At 34.8% G+C, this 20,335-nt stretch overlaps 1 protein-coding gene across 1 annotated transcript; it reads left to right on the top strand.

Annotated features, from left to right (window-relative positions):
* The first annotated feature begins 1,514 nt into the window (after window positions 1–1,514).
* LOC137400101 (uncharacterized) lies at window positions 1,515–18,713 on the top strand. Its single transcript, XM_068086409.1, has 6 exons — window positions 1,515–1,660; window positions 11,604–11,955; window positions 13,599–13,714; window positions 14,547–14,619; window positions 15,068–15,280; window positions 18,013–18,713. The coding sequence occupies exons 1-6, from the start codon at window positions 1,636–1,638 to the stop codon at window positions 18,206–18,208; spliced, it is 975 nt and encodes a 324-aa protein (XP_067942510.1). The 5' UTR covers window positions 1,515–1,635; the 3' UTR covers window positions 18,209–18,713.
* The last annotated feature ends 1,622 nt before the right edge of the window (window positions 18,714–20,335 follow it).

The raw sequence follows: 20,335 nt of genomic DNA, 5'->3' as shown, positions 1-20,335 counted from the left end.
GATACATGTATTATGCAAAGTTTGATAGTAAAGACCAGAGCACACTTGAATTGATTGCTAGATGAGGTTTTTAGTGTTTATTGACACCCTAGATAAGCTTTCAATACTTTCTTTGGGTTAGTTTCTAAAGAATAATCCCTCTGTCCCGTGTTTATCCCTCTGTCCGAACCCACAGCTGGAAGTTGGGAAAACAATCGTTTCATACGGGATTCGAAGCCGCATAATTCTGCTTTGTTACCCTGAACTGCCACAACCACTACCAATTGTCAGCCTTCTTGACTTTCTGAATAATTATGGACATACTTATTCTCTGTGCTTTCATGGCACTCCTGATGATTTCTCACAGCACACAGACTGCCAGGTTACTAGTGTATAACAAGGTGAACAACTCGAGGCATGACTAAATAAAAATGGCTACCGAAAGAGAGAAAGTTTAAGGTGCAGGTTGATAAAAAATTTTGGACAGACTGTCAAGTTTAGTTGGTATTAAGAGCCTTGGAAACTTACTTTTTACTTGTTACTAAAATTAAATAATGATGAATACATGTGAAGAATAGCGTTAATGTGTTAAAAATATATCATTATAAGAAAAGACAACAAAACCCAGTAAAAAAGCTCACTTTGTACGTAAGTATGTCAATAATTAAATTAAACATTTGTTGCTACTCAGGGTTCTCAATTAATGCGTTAACATGTGCAGATGTTAACATGTTAACATGTGAAGATGTTAACATGTTCCCTAAGACACGCTGGTTTCTTATTCATAGACATTCTGAAAGAAAAAGACTAAGATGGCTAGGTCATGTGCACAGGATGAACCATGAGCAAGTGCCAAAACAACTATTATATTATCAACTTGACGTAGAAACAAGGAATCAGGCAGACTGAAATACAAAAATGTAGCTGAACTTAACATGAAGTTGAGAGAGAAGAAAACAGAGCTGCATAAACATTAAGGATGAAGCCTAAACCATAAGACATTCATTGTCAAAACAACTGCAAGAGAGAGAATGTTTGGAGTAGCGCGGTTTGTTAAATATGATTAAACTGGTTGTTGTCAGGAGGCTAGTAATCCTACATGTGTTCAGATTTTCATACTTGTTGTCTGTTACTAAAATTCACAATCTAAAATTATGCAATCAACATTTCATTGTTCGGAGCAGAGTTCAACATATCGATTAGTACTTTCCCTCAAGAAGCATAAATATACGCCATCTGCGCATTTAGCGCACTATTGTTATATTGCAAAAGCACTTTTTAATAGTTCTTCTCATGGCCTAAAGTCAGCATGAATGCTGCCGGTAGCACTTTCTCTCAGCCCAGCAGTTCTGGCTGCTCAAGCATCCTTCAACAGGCTGATGAAAAGGCAATAGAAAGCTTGATTAGCAGCGGCAGCCCCTACGCTGCTGGCTAATTAAGTTAGGGAAGGTCAAGAGTAGACAGCTCACGGCAACTGTCTACCTCCATATCGATGCCAGTGGCAACTGCTTCCACATATCTTGCCAGTGTGTGAAACTGTAAACATGTTGGCAGAGCAAATAGTTTTAGAAGGATATAGATACACGACAAGTTTTTAAAACAGTCTCAACGAATAACTTTATTGCCTCTAATTCTGGAACTGTCGTCACAGAGAGAATGGAATATCTTTTCCGAACAGCTGGTGAGTTTATCACGTTTTTTATCAATAACTCTGATAAACAAGAACAAGGAAGCAGGCTATCCTTTATTTCAATGAGTTGAAATTTGAGTATACATGTAATTATATTTTATTGGCAAAAGTATAAATGATATAATTTTGCAGAAATTAAATCATATGTTAAATTTTGCAACATTGTTGCTTACGCAAAGCTGAAGGACACTCAAAACTGATTAGTTTTTGAGATAATCTATTTTAGGGTTAGCTATTGTTGATATCACTGATTTGAGTAAAAGAAAAATTTTATACGATCAAAACTTGACTCACAATCACTTTTATACATATATCCAGATTCTTTTGACATCCGATATAAAATTCGAACAAATATTTCATATGATAATCTTTAAACCATAGCTGTCACGTACAACTTTTATTGTCTTTACTAGGTAAATCAGACACGCTGATTCCGATTTTGCACTCAAAATAAAGATTGGTCCAGTAACTTTCAGAGTAATCAAGACTTTTTACACCGTTTTAATATCACTGTCGAAAACAACACGATCGGCACAACAAGCTACGCCCATAAATACATGGCGTAACCTAGCTTTTTAGGAACGGAAGTTAGGGATGTTTAGTCCGATTTAGAATGATAGAGAAGGGTGTCTTACAACCCATTATTATCTATATTCAGCCTTCAAAATAATCTCAGTTTTTTCTGAAAGGTAGATAAGCTATTTAACATTGCATATTTAAAAATGAACTCAAAAAAGCGCGATAACATCGCTAGCTTGTGATAAAATCGCGCTTTTTTGAGCTCATTTTTCTCGGCGTTCAGCCTATTAAACGTCATGTAACAAGCTATGAGCAAATTTTAAATAGTTTATCTACTTCTCATAAAAGATTGAGATTATTTCACAGGCTGGTTTTAGATAATGGGTTTTAAGACACACATCTCTATTATTCTAAATCGTACTAAACATCCCTAACTTCCGTTCCTAAAGAGCTAGGCTTCGTGCCATATTTATGGGCAGAGCTTGTTATGCCGATTGTGTTGTTTTCGAGACGGCCATTGAAACGCTCTTAATAAAGCCTTAATGGCTTTTGAAGGTTAATGAACCAATATTTATTTTGAGAACAAAATCGGAATCAGCGTGTCTCATTTACCTAGAAAATACGATAAAAGTTGTACGTGACAGTTGTACGTGACAGAGTAATGAAGGCTTTTTTGCAGCGTTTTAATATCGGTTTCGAAAACAACACGATCGGCACAACAAGCTCCGCCCATAAATACGTGACGTAACCTAGCTTTTTAGAAACGGACAACGTTTAATATTTAATGTCCGAAATTTTGTGAAGCAATGGGTTTTCTTAGCAAAAGATCAGAAAGCTAATGAAATTAGGAATAAAACATAAAAGTAGTAAAAAATATAAATTAAGTTATTTTAGACTATAGCTAGTGCAAGTGTAAGCTACATTGAGTATTACTATCACGTACACTACTGCTGAGCGTATGTACTTATGTTCACTTGGCACATTGGTAAACAAGATATATAATCTTTCTTTAATCTAATATTACTTCATAAATGTAGTTCTCACATACAATTTGAACTTTTACCCTTGGTTTTTTTTCAGTTTTTTGTCTCAATGTATAATAATTATAATATATAATTATTTGAAGTATTTATCATTATTTTTGAGGTTAGAAATAAATACTGTGTATTAGTGTAAAAACATTCACTTAAACGAGTATTAGTTACAACATTCGACTCAAATTCAGCACAGAACAACTTCCTCTGTTGAGGTTTGACTGTATTTTTTAGCCTGCAGTTCAAACCTTTCTTTGTATTTTTTGGGTTTTATAATCAACAAACTAGGTGCATTCAATAACGGCGCAGCGTTTAATAGTAACCGAGCTATACCATCAATCATGCTTTTATATTCTCTAAGCTAAGATTGCTTGTGAAAAAGTATTTGTTATTGAAGGGTCTATTAGATGCCTATAAATTTGGAGTTGTCCTCTCTACTTGTCTTTCGTAAATATTCTATTGATTAGCGGATGGCCCTGTTATACATCAAGCAGTCAGTTATCATGGCCTGTAAACATTAATTATTTATATAAAAGCTTTTGATGATGCATCAAGAGGTATATGCCAATTCCTAGTCAATAAGTCTTCTACGACTCTGTTATCACCTCTCCTTGTGTAGCCTAATTTTCGCTAAAACTGTCATAGGTGTTCTGCAACTTGAAAGGGTGTAAGCTTGATACCCATACACTAGACAAGTTTTTACCATGCATATTGCTGATTCAAATTGAATCCAAAACCAGATTAAATTAAACTTAAATCAAATTTTAGCTCATTTATAAAACAGAGTGCATCTCAACAACTTGCCGAAGGTTGACTTGCAAAAAAATTTACATTTCAGTTATTTGGTATCAAAAGGTGTACCATGTCTTACTCTGCTGTGTTATTGGTTCAAAATATGTGGAAATATGATTACAAACTCTTAAAAGCTCAAAAACGAACAGTTAATCACAGCCATCGCGAAAACGTCGTAGGTTGGAATCTCTTTATTTCGATAACGTACTCAATTCGACGTGGTTATTGTTTTGACATGTGATGTTATTACGTGAATTGAAAAGCCAATAAAAGACTCAACATAAAACCTCTCGTAGCACTAGTTTATGACAAACACTTCGGGTTCTACCGGGAAGCCCTTATCAAATATAGATGTTCGCTACTTTACAGTTTCGGTTCGTTTTTTCGTGGCCTGAAACAATTCAAGGTGTTGTTTTCTTATCAGAGCCTAGGCCCAAAAAAACGTGGCTGCTTAGTTGATTCTGTTTTCTAAAGTTTCTTCAATTTTCGGTTTAATTGAATCTGCGAAATTTTGGTCGCTCTGTTCGTAATAGGTTTTCAGTATAATTCTAAAGTTTGAAGTTGCTTGGAATACTAAATTTTTAGACATCGGTAAAATTATTAGAAAACTTCACACCAACCAAAAAATGGCTGCCATCAGAACATTAATTTCTAATGACACACCGGTGAAAATTCGTAGTACTGAAGGATCAAAAATAGACGAAACTACAAAACTTCCTTTCCTGAGCAACAAGAGTTTTAAATTAAAACTATTTGTTTTTCTATTCGTAAAAAATATAGGCCTATACACTTTATCCAACTTAGTGTAATGCAATCATTTGTCTCTTTTGTACCTCTAAAACAGTACTTCTTTGGAAGAGTGGAAAACTCTACTCTATTTGATTTCTGTTTTTTTTGTTGATTTTACAAGATGATTAACCTTCAAAATAATATTCAGTTCAAAAAGATTTGTGCTATCCCAAGTGCTTTCACGATTGATGGAAAGTTTGTAATACGGTCTGGAATCGGGGGATTTGCTTGTGTTTCAAATCTAGATTTCAGTGTGTTAAAAATGTTCTGTTCGCAAAACTTCTGGACAAAAAACAGACTTTAATATGTGCCTTCTGTCTGATAAATTGCCTGACAAGCCTAATAAAACCTGCCATAGAGTCGATTGTATGTATTGTTCGGATTAAACTATGCTCTACAGGAGTCTATTTTGAAAGGCAGCAGTATAGGTCCTGGTGTAGCATTTCATACTTCACTCAAAGTCCAGCCAGCTTTGGCTTCTATTGATGCAGCAGTAGCAGACAGCATGATGTGTGTACCTGCAGCATTGTGTGAAAGCCATGCAGATTGATGGTAGGTTTGGATTGGTTTAAAGACATCCATAGATTGTTTCTCATTCTGTGAAAATTTCTTTAATGTAGAAAGTTGTTTTAACTTATTTATGTTGTGCCAAAGTTGTGTTTTATTGAAATTCTCATTAGATTGGTACATTCAGAGAAATTATTTTGAGCAAGAGATTACAATGAGCTTATTTTATTTATTCACAATTTTTTTAAATGTTTTTGTGTTAATTTACTTTTTCAATAATCTTTTGGCATTTTCTTTGTACTTTCAACTGTAATCTCAGCTAATCTACTTTTTTGCAAAATTTATTGAATACTACCCCAAGCAGCCCCATGGGCTGTGAGAGTTCATCAGGTGTGCCGATAGAGCACAGAGAATAACTATGTGCCTATTTATTCTAAAAGAGTTGTGAGATGATCGATTGGTGCAATTTTGGAGTGTTGGTCTACTAAACTTAATGTCGTGAGCTCAAATCCAGTTTAATGCAAACTGTTTTCTCCTCATCCAACGGTGACTTTGTACACACGGACAGGCACAGCACTTATTATATCATAGATTCTAAAGAGTCTGGAAGCTCGTAAAGATTTTGGATAGACGATTGCTTAGCTATTAAATGAATTAGTATTGGCATTCCCAAATTTAATTATCTTTGTTTTCATAAAGGAGGAAAGTGTTGTTGTTGTGTGTTGTTGTTGTTATCATCGTTGTTCTTGTTAGGGTGTTAAGAAAATGTATTAACAGTCAACAGTAGATCCCTTTAACATTTTCACATTGCTTTAGACCTTACCCTACTACTTTTACACACCTATGGGCGTACATAACATAGGGCGTACATAACATAGGGCGTACATAACATAGGGCGTACATAACATAGGGCATACATAACATAGGGCGTACATAACATAGGGCGTACAAAACATAGGGCGTACATAACATAGGGCGTACATAACATAGGGCGTACATAACATAGGGCATACATAACATAGGGCGTACATAACAAACCTGGCAAGAATATGCTAGCGATCTGAATGTATTTTGTTCTACTTGATGGGCAATTTTTGTATTGACGATGCAATCAAGCAGGAACTGAAACCTGGAGCACTCACATATAGTGTGCTCATATGTATTATAAGTTACATTACATACTAGCACACTATGTTTGAGTGCTCTAGTTTTTAGCTATAATTTATAATAGAAGGGCACTTTTTAAATATCTGTTTTTGGTATGCTTTTCTTTGTATACACACATGTCTATGGTCTATGCAGACAAAATAGCCAGAAATGTACCTTACTTATGCTAGTCTGCTTCAGACCTTATATCAATCGTATTTGTATCTCAACTTAGCAGCAAAGTTTTTTATTACCCTGTCTTCATATTTATATGACAGCATCTGATGTGGATCACAACTGGGTAATCATGATTAGTTAAGGAACAATAGTACGTGCCTTGAGCTTGTCTGTTTGGCTAAAACTACGGTATTTTAACTATTAAAAAAGAAGATAACTCTTCTCATAGGTAAAGGATAGCTGAACTAAAGATAGGTACTATTAAAACAGTTGTGGATTCTCAGTTTTACTGTGTAGTTGGAGTTGTCTCATTTTACAAAAGCCGATTGTACCGAGCCATACACTGCAAGTATTAGCTTTTTAAGATGAGCTATACACACGCTTGTGCAACTCTGTGGGTCAAAGTTAGTTTAAGTCATAACGTTAGAGTTATCTTGTCATGATATTTGTTGATGGAGTAGAAGGAGCTTTGAAAATTGCTGGGACACTTCCCTTAAATATAGAAAAAATATCACAAACACAGATTGCTGTCATTCGAGTTTCCAGATGCAATAAAATTTGATAGCCTTGAAAGCTGAATCATACTCAGCGGAGTAACTAGGTATGACCTAGAAAATTAGCAGTTCGTACAATCTTTACAAAGTTTCATGTCTCTGATAGAAGGTTTGAGAGAAGCAAACTCTAAGCATTCTATAAACATGGTTAAGGGGTAGACCACTTTATTTTTGTCAGGAGTAAACTTTTGGCAGGAGTAGTACTTTTGTCAGGAGTAACAGTGAGTAATCATTGAACACATTTGCATGCGAGCAATAACTCAGGTCTTTGACAAAAGAGCAGACTTTTTGTCTGTCCAAAATCTTGACATTAGAACTAGGTAGTCAACCGGCTACAAATTCTACTGAAAAATTCTATACTCTGGGCAATAAAATATCTTATTCCCAATTTATGCTGGTTGAAGCTTTTAAAAAATTTAATTTTAGATAGCCTAATATTAATCACAAAAACAAATCTGTTCACTCTTAACGTTATGAATATCTGGTGACTAACTACATGTAATTATTTGTTTTGCATTGCTAAGAAATTAAGTCTACTAGAAGGAGAGGCATGAGAGATCATTAGGTGTAATAAATATGGATACAATTATTATGGAATATGCAGGCCCGTATTTTCTGGGCCAGCTGAGCCGTCCCAACTTTTTAGGAATTATTGGCGGATAAGTGCAGTCAAACTCTGATAACACGTCCTCGGATAAAATGTAAAATTTTATCTCGAACACTTGGTTAACTCGAACGGATTGGTTTGGTCCTTTCTCCACGCCATGATAAATTGCTTTAGATAACTCGACCTCAACATAATTAACTCTAACAGTTGTATGCCCAACGGCTACGGGAACGGTTTATATCACTGTAGAATGTCACTTTATTCCAAGCCATAGAGGTAAACATCAACTTTTAGTAGTTCTTAGGCGTCATTATTATCATCATCGGCAAAATACTCTTGTTAACGACTTTTATCAAGGTTTGCAAAAGGTCAAATTTTTCCAAACATCCACTTGGCAATGGCCCATCGAAAGCGTGGAAACCTTCGGATGAAATAAAATCGGCAAAGTTGATCTTTGTTGAAATGCTCAAAAGAAAAATATGTCTTTTTTCTGAGCGGTCAAGTTTAGCCTATTTAAATCTGAAAAAGTCCTTGCAGTCACATCACCTAAAACAAACAAATCTTAAATAATAGAAAAATATTTATACTTTCCAATAAATTTTTTTTAACTTTACATGAGAGGCCCGGTTGAGGCCCTACATAAAAGAAACCTGTTGGTGGCTTACACCGCCCCCTCCAAACCCCAGATGTTCATAACTAGTCACCTAACATTTGCCGCCCCAACTTGCAACTAGGGAATACAAGCCTGGGAGTACCTGGTAGTTGATTAGTGCAGTTGTTAGAATGTTGATTGACTATTCTGAAATTCTAAGTTTGAATTCAATACAATGCAGTCATTTGTCGAACTGTGGCTCCAGACGGGCCGACGAACATGGCTCGTATTATAGAGGAGCACCCTGGAAGCCCAGTGTGTTGTGAGAGATTATCAGGTGTGCCAATAAAACACAGAGAATAAGTATGTACACAATTATTTGAGAACATGACTAGTGTGTGATCGGCGCAGTGGTTAGTCTGTTCGTTAAGGAAGTTGAAGGTTGAGAGGTTGATTCCTGGAAGATGTAAGTTTTTCTGACACCCGATCATGGCATTGGATGAGCAGACATAGCTTTTAGTAAATATTGTGTTTTAGTTTAATCAAGTTTATTTAAATACTAGCCAAATGTCCTGTGTTCCATGGATAATAGAATAACAATCTTATGAGTTTGAGTAACTTACCTGGAAAGTTAGATTATTACTAAAATCTTTATTAAAACAATACCACATTTTGGAAGGGCTTAACAGTAGTAACACATAACAGTCAACAGTGATAGTTATCAACTCCAAGCAAATGCTTCAAGCATGAGTATCTTAACCAATGTAATGACTATTTGCCCAATTAGTTACATGCATTTTGTGTAGCTTAATGGTTAAGCTCGCCGCTTTTAGATCTGGAAGTCCCGAGATCAAATCCAGCGCCAAGTAGATTTTTCTTTGCTAGATTTCAATTGCTGTAACTGGACACAGAGTTTAATAGCTATAACTGGACACAGGGTTTAATAGCTATAACTGGACACAGGGTTTAATAGCTATAACTGGACACAGGGTTTAATAGCTATAACTGGACACAGGGTTTAATAGCTATAACTGGACACAGGGTTTAATTTCTATAACCGGACACAGGGTTTAATTGCTATAACTGGACACAGGGTTTAATTTCTATAACCGGACACAGGGTTTAATAGCTATAACTGGACACAGGGTTTAATAGCTATAACTGGACACAGGGTTTAATTTCTATAACCGGACACAGGGTTTAATTGCTATAACTGGACACAGGGTTTAATTTCTATAACCGGACACAGGGTTTAATAGCTATAACTGGACACAGGGTTTAATAGCTATAACCGGACACAGGGTTTAATAGTTATAACTGGACACAGGGTTTAATAGCTATAACTGGACACAGGGTTTAATTGCTATAACTGGACACAGGGTTTAATTTCTATAACCGGACACATGGTTTAATAGCTATAACTGGACACAGGGTTTAATAGCTATAACTGGACACAGGGTTTAATTTCTATAACCGGACACAGGGTTTAATTGCTATAACTGGACACAGGGTTTAATTTCTATAACCGGACACAGGGTTTAATAGCTATAACTGGACACAGGGTTTAATTTCTATAACCGGACACAGGGTTTAATAGCTATAACTGGACACAGGGTTTAATTTCTATAACCGGACACAGGGTTTAATAGCTATAACTTGACACAGGGTTTAATAGCTATAACCAGACACAGGGTTTAATAGTTATAACTGGACACAGGGTTTAATAGCTATAACTGGACACAGGGTTTAATTGCTATAACTGGACACAGGGTTTAATAGCTATAACCGGACACAGGGTTTAATAGTTATAACTGGACACAGGGTTTAATAGCTATAACTGGACACAGGGTTTAATTGCTATAAATGGACACAGGGTTTAATTGCTATAACCGGACACAGGGTTTAAGAAAAATACCAACACTGAGATTTATAAACATTGATTACCAAAATAGCACGGGCAAAATTTCCCATTTACAGCTGCGTTGCAAATATGAAGACAGCCTAACTTTGCTATGTCTATTACACACATACTACGTACCATTATACAGTATATATAAAGCTTGTTTTGTCAGCAATTAAAACGCATTTTTACAGAACATTGCACAGAAGGCAGATTCAAAGAGAGAAATGTGTAACTGATTTCAACTGAAATTCAAGAATGCAGAAGTTGTTACTGTATAATGTTGGGAAAATTCACATGACAGATATTTTGTTTATGTCAAACTTTGTTTGATGTTTGAAATAATATTGTATCAATCAGGCATAGTAAACCCATAATCCTGCTATGCACCCTTTTCAACTTTTATAACAGCTCTGGTGAAATAATGTAATTTAATAACATCAATTAGATAAAATGCACAAGATTATTTCACTTTTTGATGAATTGTCACAGCTGATATTCTGTTACCAGCAACCGTGTCAAATCAAAGTCATTCCTTGACTTGTATAACATTTCTTAAAAATGGAAAGCTTCAGATGAAAGCGCTAAAACCATTAAATCATCTTTTACAACTTTTTAATGACAAAGATGGAATTGTCTCACACCCTAGAGCATTACAAAAATGCATATAAAACAGTTGTAATAGTGTGCACATCTGGCATCATGCCAGACAGATTACAAAATATTGTGTTCACCTACAAAACATGTGTAACCAGTTGTAACCAGAGTCAGCAACTCGGCATCGATTTACTTAGAACAAAGATAGTGTAATTGGCACCTTGAGATGGCAGCAGCTAATAAGCGGTCAGAGGAAGGCGACTTTATTAATAGGAAAACTAAGACTTTCTCCTGACTACAGGAAAAACTTAATTTGATTATGCAGTATGTCAAGGTGGGCCAGGTAGCGCTCTATTAAACTATAGTTATCATTGTTTCCGTTAGAGCGTCAATGTTTGAAGAATCCACACTGGGTCTTTTGTTACGTGTCATAGCAATGCTGTCAATTCTAGTTTCCTATTCTTAATGCTGTCAATTCTAGTTTCCTATTCTTAATGCTGTCGGTCCTGGTGTCTTTAGCTATTCTATTTTAAGTATAAGAGAGCAAATAATTAAATCTTATATCAAGTTAAATGCTTTCTGAAATTGTTTTTATTTGAATTTATCAAGGGAAGCAGTAAATAAGATCAGGAAATTTTAATTTTCAACAAATTACCAGGACAGGAGAGAACTTACCAAAAGTACGCTGCTGTAATGTATGACTCAGTATTTTTATTACAGTGCTACTTCTAGCGGCGTTACTGGCACATGAAGTAAGACAAACCATCTCAGTTCCCCTTAGCAAAGCTGCACCCAGCGAGAGTCGCGAGCACATTGATGTGTTCAAGGACTTACAACTCCTATTTGACAGAGCTATGGATAAGATCGTTCCTCTAGAAATAGTGGTTGATGAAGATTTCACAGGGTGGAAGCAACTGTCGGAGGAGGAGGAGGCAACTTCTCCTACATATGCTTTGGAGATCTTAAATAAGAATCTTCCGGAAGAGTTGGCAACTTGCTATCGCAATATGACTAAAGAAAAGCTTGAATCAGATGTGCACAGCCCTGCGGAATACGGTGACAGGATGTGTGGGTAAGGTTTTATTGGATTGTGGAAATGGTGGCCAGCAGCGACTGGACAAAATATTTGATGCAGTCAGCCTTAAAATTAATAAATATTGTTAATGATTCAAATAAGTGGTTGAACTTGTAAAAAAGAAGGTTTTATGCTACAATTGTACATTATCTGTTGATTTATAACTTCTTCCCTCCTCATCCCTATTTAGCAGAGAGCTTGTATATGTCTCAGTAAACAAAATAGTTGTACTTTTCATCATCAGCATGAGGTACATGTAGGTTGGATACTCTTTTCGAATTCTCAAGTGAAACATTTACCTAAAACTTAAACAAAATAAGTTTAAATATACGACATGTAGACAGACAATAAATTAACAAGTCAGCACTCTGCCAGCCCTTAGTTCTCTTTATCAAAAGCACCCTTCGTCTCCTGAGGTTATACTTGGAGAATACAGAGAACAGCTATTTTCTGTTTACATCCACTCATCGTGTGATACAAGTTTAGCATAAGTAACACTCTAGTTATAAAACTTAACCAGTACGCTTGCACTATTGGAGATTGTCATAAGTAATCATTATCTCCATAATTATCCGAAAAAAGGAAAAAGTGGCTGAGTAGTGTACTGGTTAGCACGCCTGTCTATAAAATAAAGTGTTCAAGTTCAATACTCATGTGAGGCAGGTATTATTAGCTAACGCTGTTGCCGTGGCTTTAGAGATATAGATGGACAGACACAGCTTTTAATACAGAAAAGTTAGAAGCATAAGTTTCTCCGGTGGTCTGTGTCATAACATTTGAATGATGACAGCTATTGAAATTGTTGTGAATTCAACAACAGGTTATAACTACTTGACAACTGCAGTCGAGGTTAGCAACCAGACTGTCAGAGAACCTGAGCACGTATTCATCAAATGCTAGGATCATCGAATTTTAGCAAATTTATGAAGCAGCTTACCAAATGGCACATAAATATATCACAATTATTCATTATTTTCTATGAAATATGAAATGAAGGGCTGTTTTCTTTTTCATTTTGAAATGCTTGTTAGAAGAGAGTAGACAACTTCTTTTATTATATCATGTAAGTATGTTTCATTGGTGCAAATACTAGCAAATATTATATTTGTTTATCGTCGCAAGTAAATAATACAGTTATACAAGAAACTGCCTAAACGATACTAATTTCTTGTGCCTGATTCTACATAACCCGTACAGCCAGTACATCCTGTACAGCCAGTACATCAAGTACAGCCAGAACAGCCAGTACAGAAAGTACAGCAAGCTTATGATGCTTGTTGAAAAAATTGCGTATTACAGGCCCTAGTTCGGTTCTGGGGCAGCAAACTTTTAGGCATTTGCCCATCTTTGCAATTTGGTATTAAATGCTAGCTGGTCATCATGAGTATGGTTGTGAGATCTATTTCTGCTGGTTACGGAGGTGACCAGATTAGAGTCACAAAATAAACTTAAAATATCTATCATAAGCAGCAATTGATGTCTCCTCTTTTATCATCTACATATTTTAAGTTGAACACTTTTTAAATCTTAATTGTAACATCTTTTTAAATTTTAATTGACAAAAAAAGATGAGCACTCTAAATTGTCAGTTTAAACTTTACAATATACTTTGCTAAAATTTTATTTTCTGTTATCAATAGAAAACTTGACGAAGCTGCCAGCTGCACTGATAGGAAGCTTGGAGACACCAAGGAAGTTGCGTTATTGCAGTTTTCCAAGGAGGTAACGCATCTGAAAAAAGCTTTCTGTGATCCAGGTATGTTAGCAGTTCTATTGTTTGTTTAATAAAACTATGATTAAATTGAGTTAATCTTCCCAGCCACACAAAAACTTATACCAAGCTCCCTAACTGTTGAATAAATGTAGAAAGTAGAGATTTCGGTCTTTGCACCATTTATGTACCTAGCTGCAATATATTTCAAAAAAAGTCAAGCATATACAGCTTCCAAATATGACATTAAAAATATGTAAAGGCGGCTTCAAGTATGAATTTACTTATACTATTAATTTTACATTTGTAATAAATGCGCTACTTGGTAAAAATAATACATTGGTAAGGTCTCCACAAAACAATGGATATATACACATATACCCACCTAGCGCATATTCTGTTTATATACAGCCAAACCAAAATTTAATCTTATCATCTCCTAGACACGCAAATTTTCTAACATATTTTAAAATGTTACTAAATGTTTGAAACAAAGTAATTTCTTAAGAGAGAATGGAAGCTGAAATACACAAATCTATAAAAAAAACAGAAGAACAAGCTAGTTATAAATTTTTATAGTTTTATACAATATATTTGTTATAATGCTATGCACAATTATCTGAGACATCATAAAATCATTCCATACACATGCTTAGTGTATGTATAATATATTCATATACGAGCCTTATGTATGTATAATATATTGATAAACAAGCCTTGTGTATGTATAATATATTTATGTATATGCTGAGTATATGTGTAAAATATTGATGTACACTCCCAGTGTATAATATATTCATGTACATACCCAGTGTGTAATATATTCATATACATACCATACATACCATTCATATACATATACATACATATGTTTCAGATTGCCCATTTGCACAAGCTGAAAGCTGTAAAACTCATCTGATGACAACGTCAAGCAACATTAGCTCCTGCAGGTTAGTATTTAATACATGCATTATATTTCATTGTATTATATATATTAATATAAGCTGTCTATCAGAGACAGCAGATTTTTCTGCATATTGACAACAACAAGGCAGCATAGTACAGGTCACGTCAACAGTTCTTTGTACATACAGCTAGCTCTCTTTTAAATATTGCTAGGTCATGAATATAGCCCATGTTCTACAAACTTGATTTTACTAGCAGAAGCTTGGTGCGGCTTCCATGACGTACCAAACTGATCAACGCCTCTTTTAAATATTAAGAGGATGCAAGTATAGCCCATGTTCTACAAACTTGATTTTACTAGCAGAAGCTTGGTACGGCTTACCTGTCGTACCAAACTGATCAACGCCTTCGAATACATATCAATGCAGCTACTAGTGGCTTTTTACAAATATTGAAAGAGACCCAATCACTCTAACAAAGCTACACTTTTAGCATATCAGGGGCTTTGGAATGTGTCGATACACTGTTGACTGAGCTGAAATGTAACCCTGAGGCTATAGCAGTCGTCTACTGGATGCAAACGAAGCTGCTAGCAAAGCTGAAACAGTGTGAGATTGAATCTGAAGAATGTCTGGCAGATGTTCGGATTTGTCTGAAGCCCTTCTCAGACTACTTGAGAAATCCTGATCTTCTTCGACTCTGCAGGTGAATATTAAAATTCAATTTTTATTTTTACAAATTAAATAAAACGGACAAAAATACTGGGGATTGCCCGGCTCACTTCTATGAAATGTTTATATGTATAACATTTTATTGGTAGTTGGTAACTGGCATCGATGTTTTTCGTTACATTCCAAAAAATAAAAAGACAGAGATCGGGAATTATTGAGTGAGTCGAACAAACAATTGCGAAGAAGTCGAGATAGAGAATTGTAAGTTGTAGAAACAGAAAGTTCATAAACTGAAACATACAATGGCAGATGTAGTATGTTGGTGTCACGCAATAGAAAATGGTGTTGGTCATATGTGTGGAAGGATAAATATAAGAATTCTGGCAGGTTTGGAATAAGGCAATATGTTCAAAAATTTTGTGATGTCATCGATGGAAGTGTGGTAAGCTGGAAACTTGGAATAAGCTAGAAAATGAAATGCGCATGGGGTTTACTTTTAAACTATTAAATATCAATCAAACCATATTCTATTATTCCTGGCACAAATCAAATTACTGTAGCCAAGTTATAATGATTACTGTGAATTAATAGGTTCTAAGTCTTCAGAGTGCCTCTAGCCCAGTCCATCATATGCCTCAATATGTTTAAACCTTCCCTATACATATAGAAGTTTCCTTTCAAAGATTTGACTTAAATTCTACAACTGTGACCTAAGCTATACTTTGAACTGTAAAACCCCAACTCTGGTGGATTCTTCTGGTGAACCCACCGGAGGACCTCCAGCCCACTAACCAAGAACACCAACATCCTAAAACCATGTTTAAGCCTACAAAAGTTTAACTGCAATCGTTTCATTGACATCTAAAAACTGTGGTTTATGTTAAAGTGGTAAAAATAAAATATTGAAGTGTGATAAGGTGGCTAATTAGCTCAGTTGGGTAAAGTATCAGTTTAATAAGCTCAGTGTCACTGCTTTTCCATCTTGCTGTGAAACCACATTTAACATCATTTTCATTCATTAAATACCTCTTTCGACCCTGACACCTCTTATACATGTATGTAGTGATTCTAATATATTTTTGTGAATAAAATTTAAAGTACAAAAAAAAACCCGCACACAAATTTTTAGACAGAATGTTTAATAAGAAGTAAGATTTTATAGAGAACAAACAAACAGACAAACAAATACAAATTATATTATATATGGATATGTTGTATTCAATAAGTAATTACTGATGTCATCGCTGAATAAATACTACAATAAATGGTTTAAATACTGTTTAGTATTATTGCCCCAGCTTGAACATTATGAATATAAACAAGCATGATTTATGTCAGTTATTCTCAACTCAAGTTCAAGGAGTGTCACTGCTTTTCCATCTTGTTATGAGGCCACATTTACCGTCATTTTCATTCATTAAATATCTCTTTCGACCCTGACACCTCTTATACATGTATGTAGTGATCCTAATACATTTTTGTGAAAAGAATTTAGAGGATTACCAACAAAAGCAGCATGCAAATTTTCAGACAGACTGTTTAATTAGCAGGAAGATTTTATAGAGAATAAATAAACAGACAAACAAATACAAATTATACTTAGATATGTTTTATTTAATAAGTAATTACTGATGTCATCGCTGAATAAATACTACAATAACTTGTTTTTTAATACATTTTAGTACTATCGCCTCAGCTTGAACACTATGATTATAAATGAGTGTGATTTGCCTTAGTGGTTCTTAACTCGGGTTCAGTGAGCTTCAGGGGCTCCGTGGAGGTCTCTCAAAGGCCACAGCAGATGTCACTGATTTGTAAAAGCATGTTTTTTTTAAAATAGATTCACATATTGTTGTGAGTTTTTGCCTTGTGTAGGTTTTGTTCTTTGAACACAGCGATGTTAATGCACATTTTATTTTATGCACTAATAAAGCATATACCTGTTTTGAATACAATAAAAAATCATATTTCATTTTTCAACAAAAAAGGATTCAGTGAAAGCGCATATGAAACTAGTGCGTTCACCACTGCCAACGAGGATAATAACCTTTGTTTTGAAATAATGTTTGAAATAAACTTGCGTATTGCCTAACTAGCTCAAAATACTAACAGTTTGAGAGAGCTTAACGAACATCTTTTGTTTACATCTGTGAAACAAGCATCTTTGATTCTCCTGTGCAAACCACAAAATTAAAATCCTGTTGATGGCCCTAGAGATACCAATTAAACGCCATAGAATTATACTTTGACGATCATAAAGTTATAGTTGGATTGTTTGAAGGTCATCAAATTGTAGTCAAAACCCTACAGAAAAAAATTGTAAAATTCATAGAGTGATAGTTTAATAAACATAGAGTTGTTGTTTAAAGGCGACAGATTATAGCTGAAATGCCTTAGAGGTATGCTATGAAGGTCATAGAGATGTTCTTTGAACGTAAAGTTATCGCGTTAAAACATTGAGTTACGCAGTTTTACAAACTGACTGCTGAAAATTTATTTTATGTAGCCTAAGTTTTTTTCCAAAACACTGACTTTTTTATCATTTTAAGTAACTCAAATATATAAAAGATAATTATCGGGGAGTAACATAAAAAAGGTAAAACCACAACTCCTTTGGCTAGACGTGATTTTCTCTCAATTAGTTAGAAACATTGTATAAGGGTGATATGAGACTCAGCTTTGCAATTATTATAATGAAACCTGTTATTATAGTAGCTGATTAGAAGTTGTGTTTTAAGCTTTAAGACATTTTATTTGCGGTTGTAGAGGGCAAGGCCAGACAAGATATTGCATCAAGACTCTAAAAAGCTGCAATCACGGTGTAGAAGATGTGATGAATGCAACAACGACTCTTTTCAAGGATGCCTGTGAGACACGTAGAGAAATCAGTGATTCGATTTTGCCTTTATCTACATATGGACCTATGTACGACGCTGAAAATACAACACCCAGTGGCAATTAAGAGCTGCTTTCCTCCAAAAACTCCACAAATATCTTCAACGATGACCTCTTTACAATAAGTTGTAAAGAGGTTATCATAACTTTAACTTAACTTTAAATACGTATTGGAGTGCACAAATATTACTCATTTTCTAAAACCTTTCAACCGAATAAGTCAATTAAACTCGGTATATGGCTATACTCAACTACGGTATTCATAACATATACAAGTCGAGACAACTTCTAAGTGCTTCAAATATAGTAATGAGATTTTATTGGATGATGCAAATCTGTTTCTAGGTGTTCCTTGCCATCTTGGTGATCAGTGAAAAAGATTTGAAATTTGGATCCCATGGTCTAAAAGTAGAGGGTCATTTCTTTAATTCGAATTGGTTTAAATTGGTTTAAACCAGCTAATGTTCCATGTACCGAATTGATTTGACACCATCAATTTTGTTAGAAATGAATGGTAAAAATATAACAAATCATCAAAATGGAGTAGCTAGCCCAACTACGCCATGGTTCAAGCATGCTTGTTTTGGTATCATCATTGCTTTATGCTATTATGAATACAAATGATTCGAAAAGCATATCTTATCTGATACTTATTTTATAAATTAGATAACTTATGCTAAGTTTGGAACAGCTTGATAGCGTTAGGCCAAAAAGAAAGCCTTACTTGACTGCGAGAATTTTGTCAAAAGCCCAAACAAAAGTTGCAACAACAAGTAGAAATATGTAGCTTTTGACAGAATAATTTTAATCAAGATATTAGTTTTCAAGTGCGTGTTTAACACTTCGAAGCTTCGTCTTGTACATACATGTCATGTATGTGGGAGGTATATGCACTATTGTACATACCCCATACATACATGACATGTATGTATGGGGTATGTCCAAGAGTGTATATACTCCAGACATACATAACATGTATGCATGGGGTATTTACAAGAGTGTATATACTCCAGACATACATAACATGTATGCATGGGGTATTTACAAGAGTGTATATAGCTCATACATACATGACATGTGTGAATGGGGTATATGCAAGAGTGTATATACCCCACACATACATGACATGTATGTGTGGGGTATATACAGTCCTGTATATACCCCATACATACATGACTAGTATGTTATGGATGTATACAGTCATGTATATACAAAAAGGCCACTGATCCCAGACCATATTGATAACTTTCCATCGTCTCTGAAAGCACTTAAAATAGCAGGCTTCTTCTTGAACTTTGAACTTAGTCTCATATTGATGTTTCAAGCCTGTAGAATACAATAACATAAACAGAAATCAAACAAGAATCAATAGCTTTTTATCTACACTCTTTCAAAGAAGTAATGTTTTAGAGAAATAGAAAAAAACGTAATGACTGCAGTACACCGAGTCTGATACGGTGTAAATATTATTAGATAAAGAAAGATAAAATAGCAAAAAAAAAATTTAAGTGTGAAGCTCTGCCTGCTGAGAAAAAGAAGCTTCGTTACCAAAATTTCAATTAGTTTTCAATCCATTTGAAACTGATGTTTTGTCAGCAGCCATCTTTATTTCTCGATCAATTAGAAGTGCCTTCAGTATTTCTGCAATATCTCAAAATCTAATATCCCAACTGACTTGAAACTTCAGAACTGTACCAAGAACTTATCAGGTAAAAAGCGACCAAAATCTCGTAAATTTAAATCAAACAAAAATATGGAAAAACAAAAGTGTAAGATCAGGTATCATAAAACCAGGTAAAATATGTAGGATCAGGTAGAAAGACGACTCCTTGGATTATCACGGTTTCAGGCTTCAGGCTGGTTCTCAGGAACCAAATGTAGTTTTGAAATCAAATATTTTTAGCGACCTGTCAAAAAACATGAAGCACATGCGTGTGAAGCTTGAACAAAATCGACCAAGAATGAGGAAGCGTATAATGTTTACACAGACTAACAGACAAACACGCAATAACTAAGTGGAATTTATTAATATAAACTGCAAAATCACAAAACAGACAATATTGCTAAAGCTAATAGTCCCATACATAAAAGTTTCACAACATTGTAAATGAAGCAAACTTTTTGTGCCAAGCAGTAAAAAACATTTAATACATTTTAAAAAAATTTTCCATTACTCATGGAATTTTAAAAAAAT

Source organism: Watersipora subatra, chromosome 7 (assembly GCF_963576615.1).
Source record: "Watersipora subatra chromosome 7, tzWatSuba1.1, whole genome shotgun sequence".
Classification (NCBI taxonomy): domain Eukaryota; kingdom Metazoa; phylum Bryozoa; class Gymnolaemata; order Cheilostomatida; family Watersiporidae; genus Watersipora; species Watersipora subatra.
The sequence above is the reverse complement of the archived record's forward strand: the minus strand, read 5'-3'. Positions and strand labels throughout refer to the sequence as shown.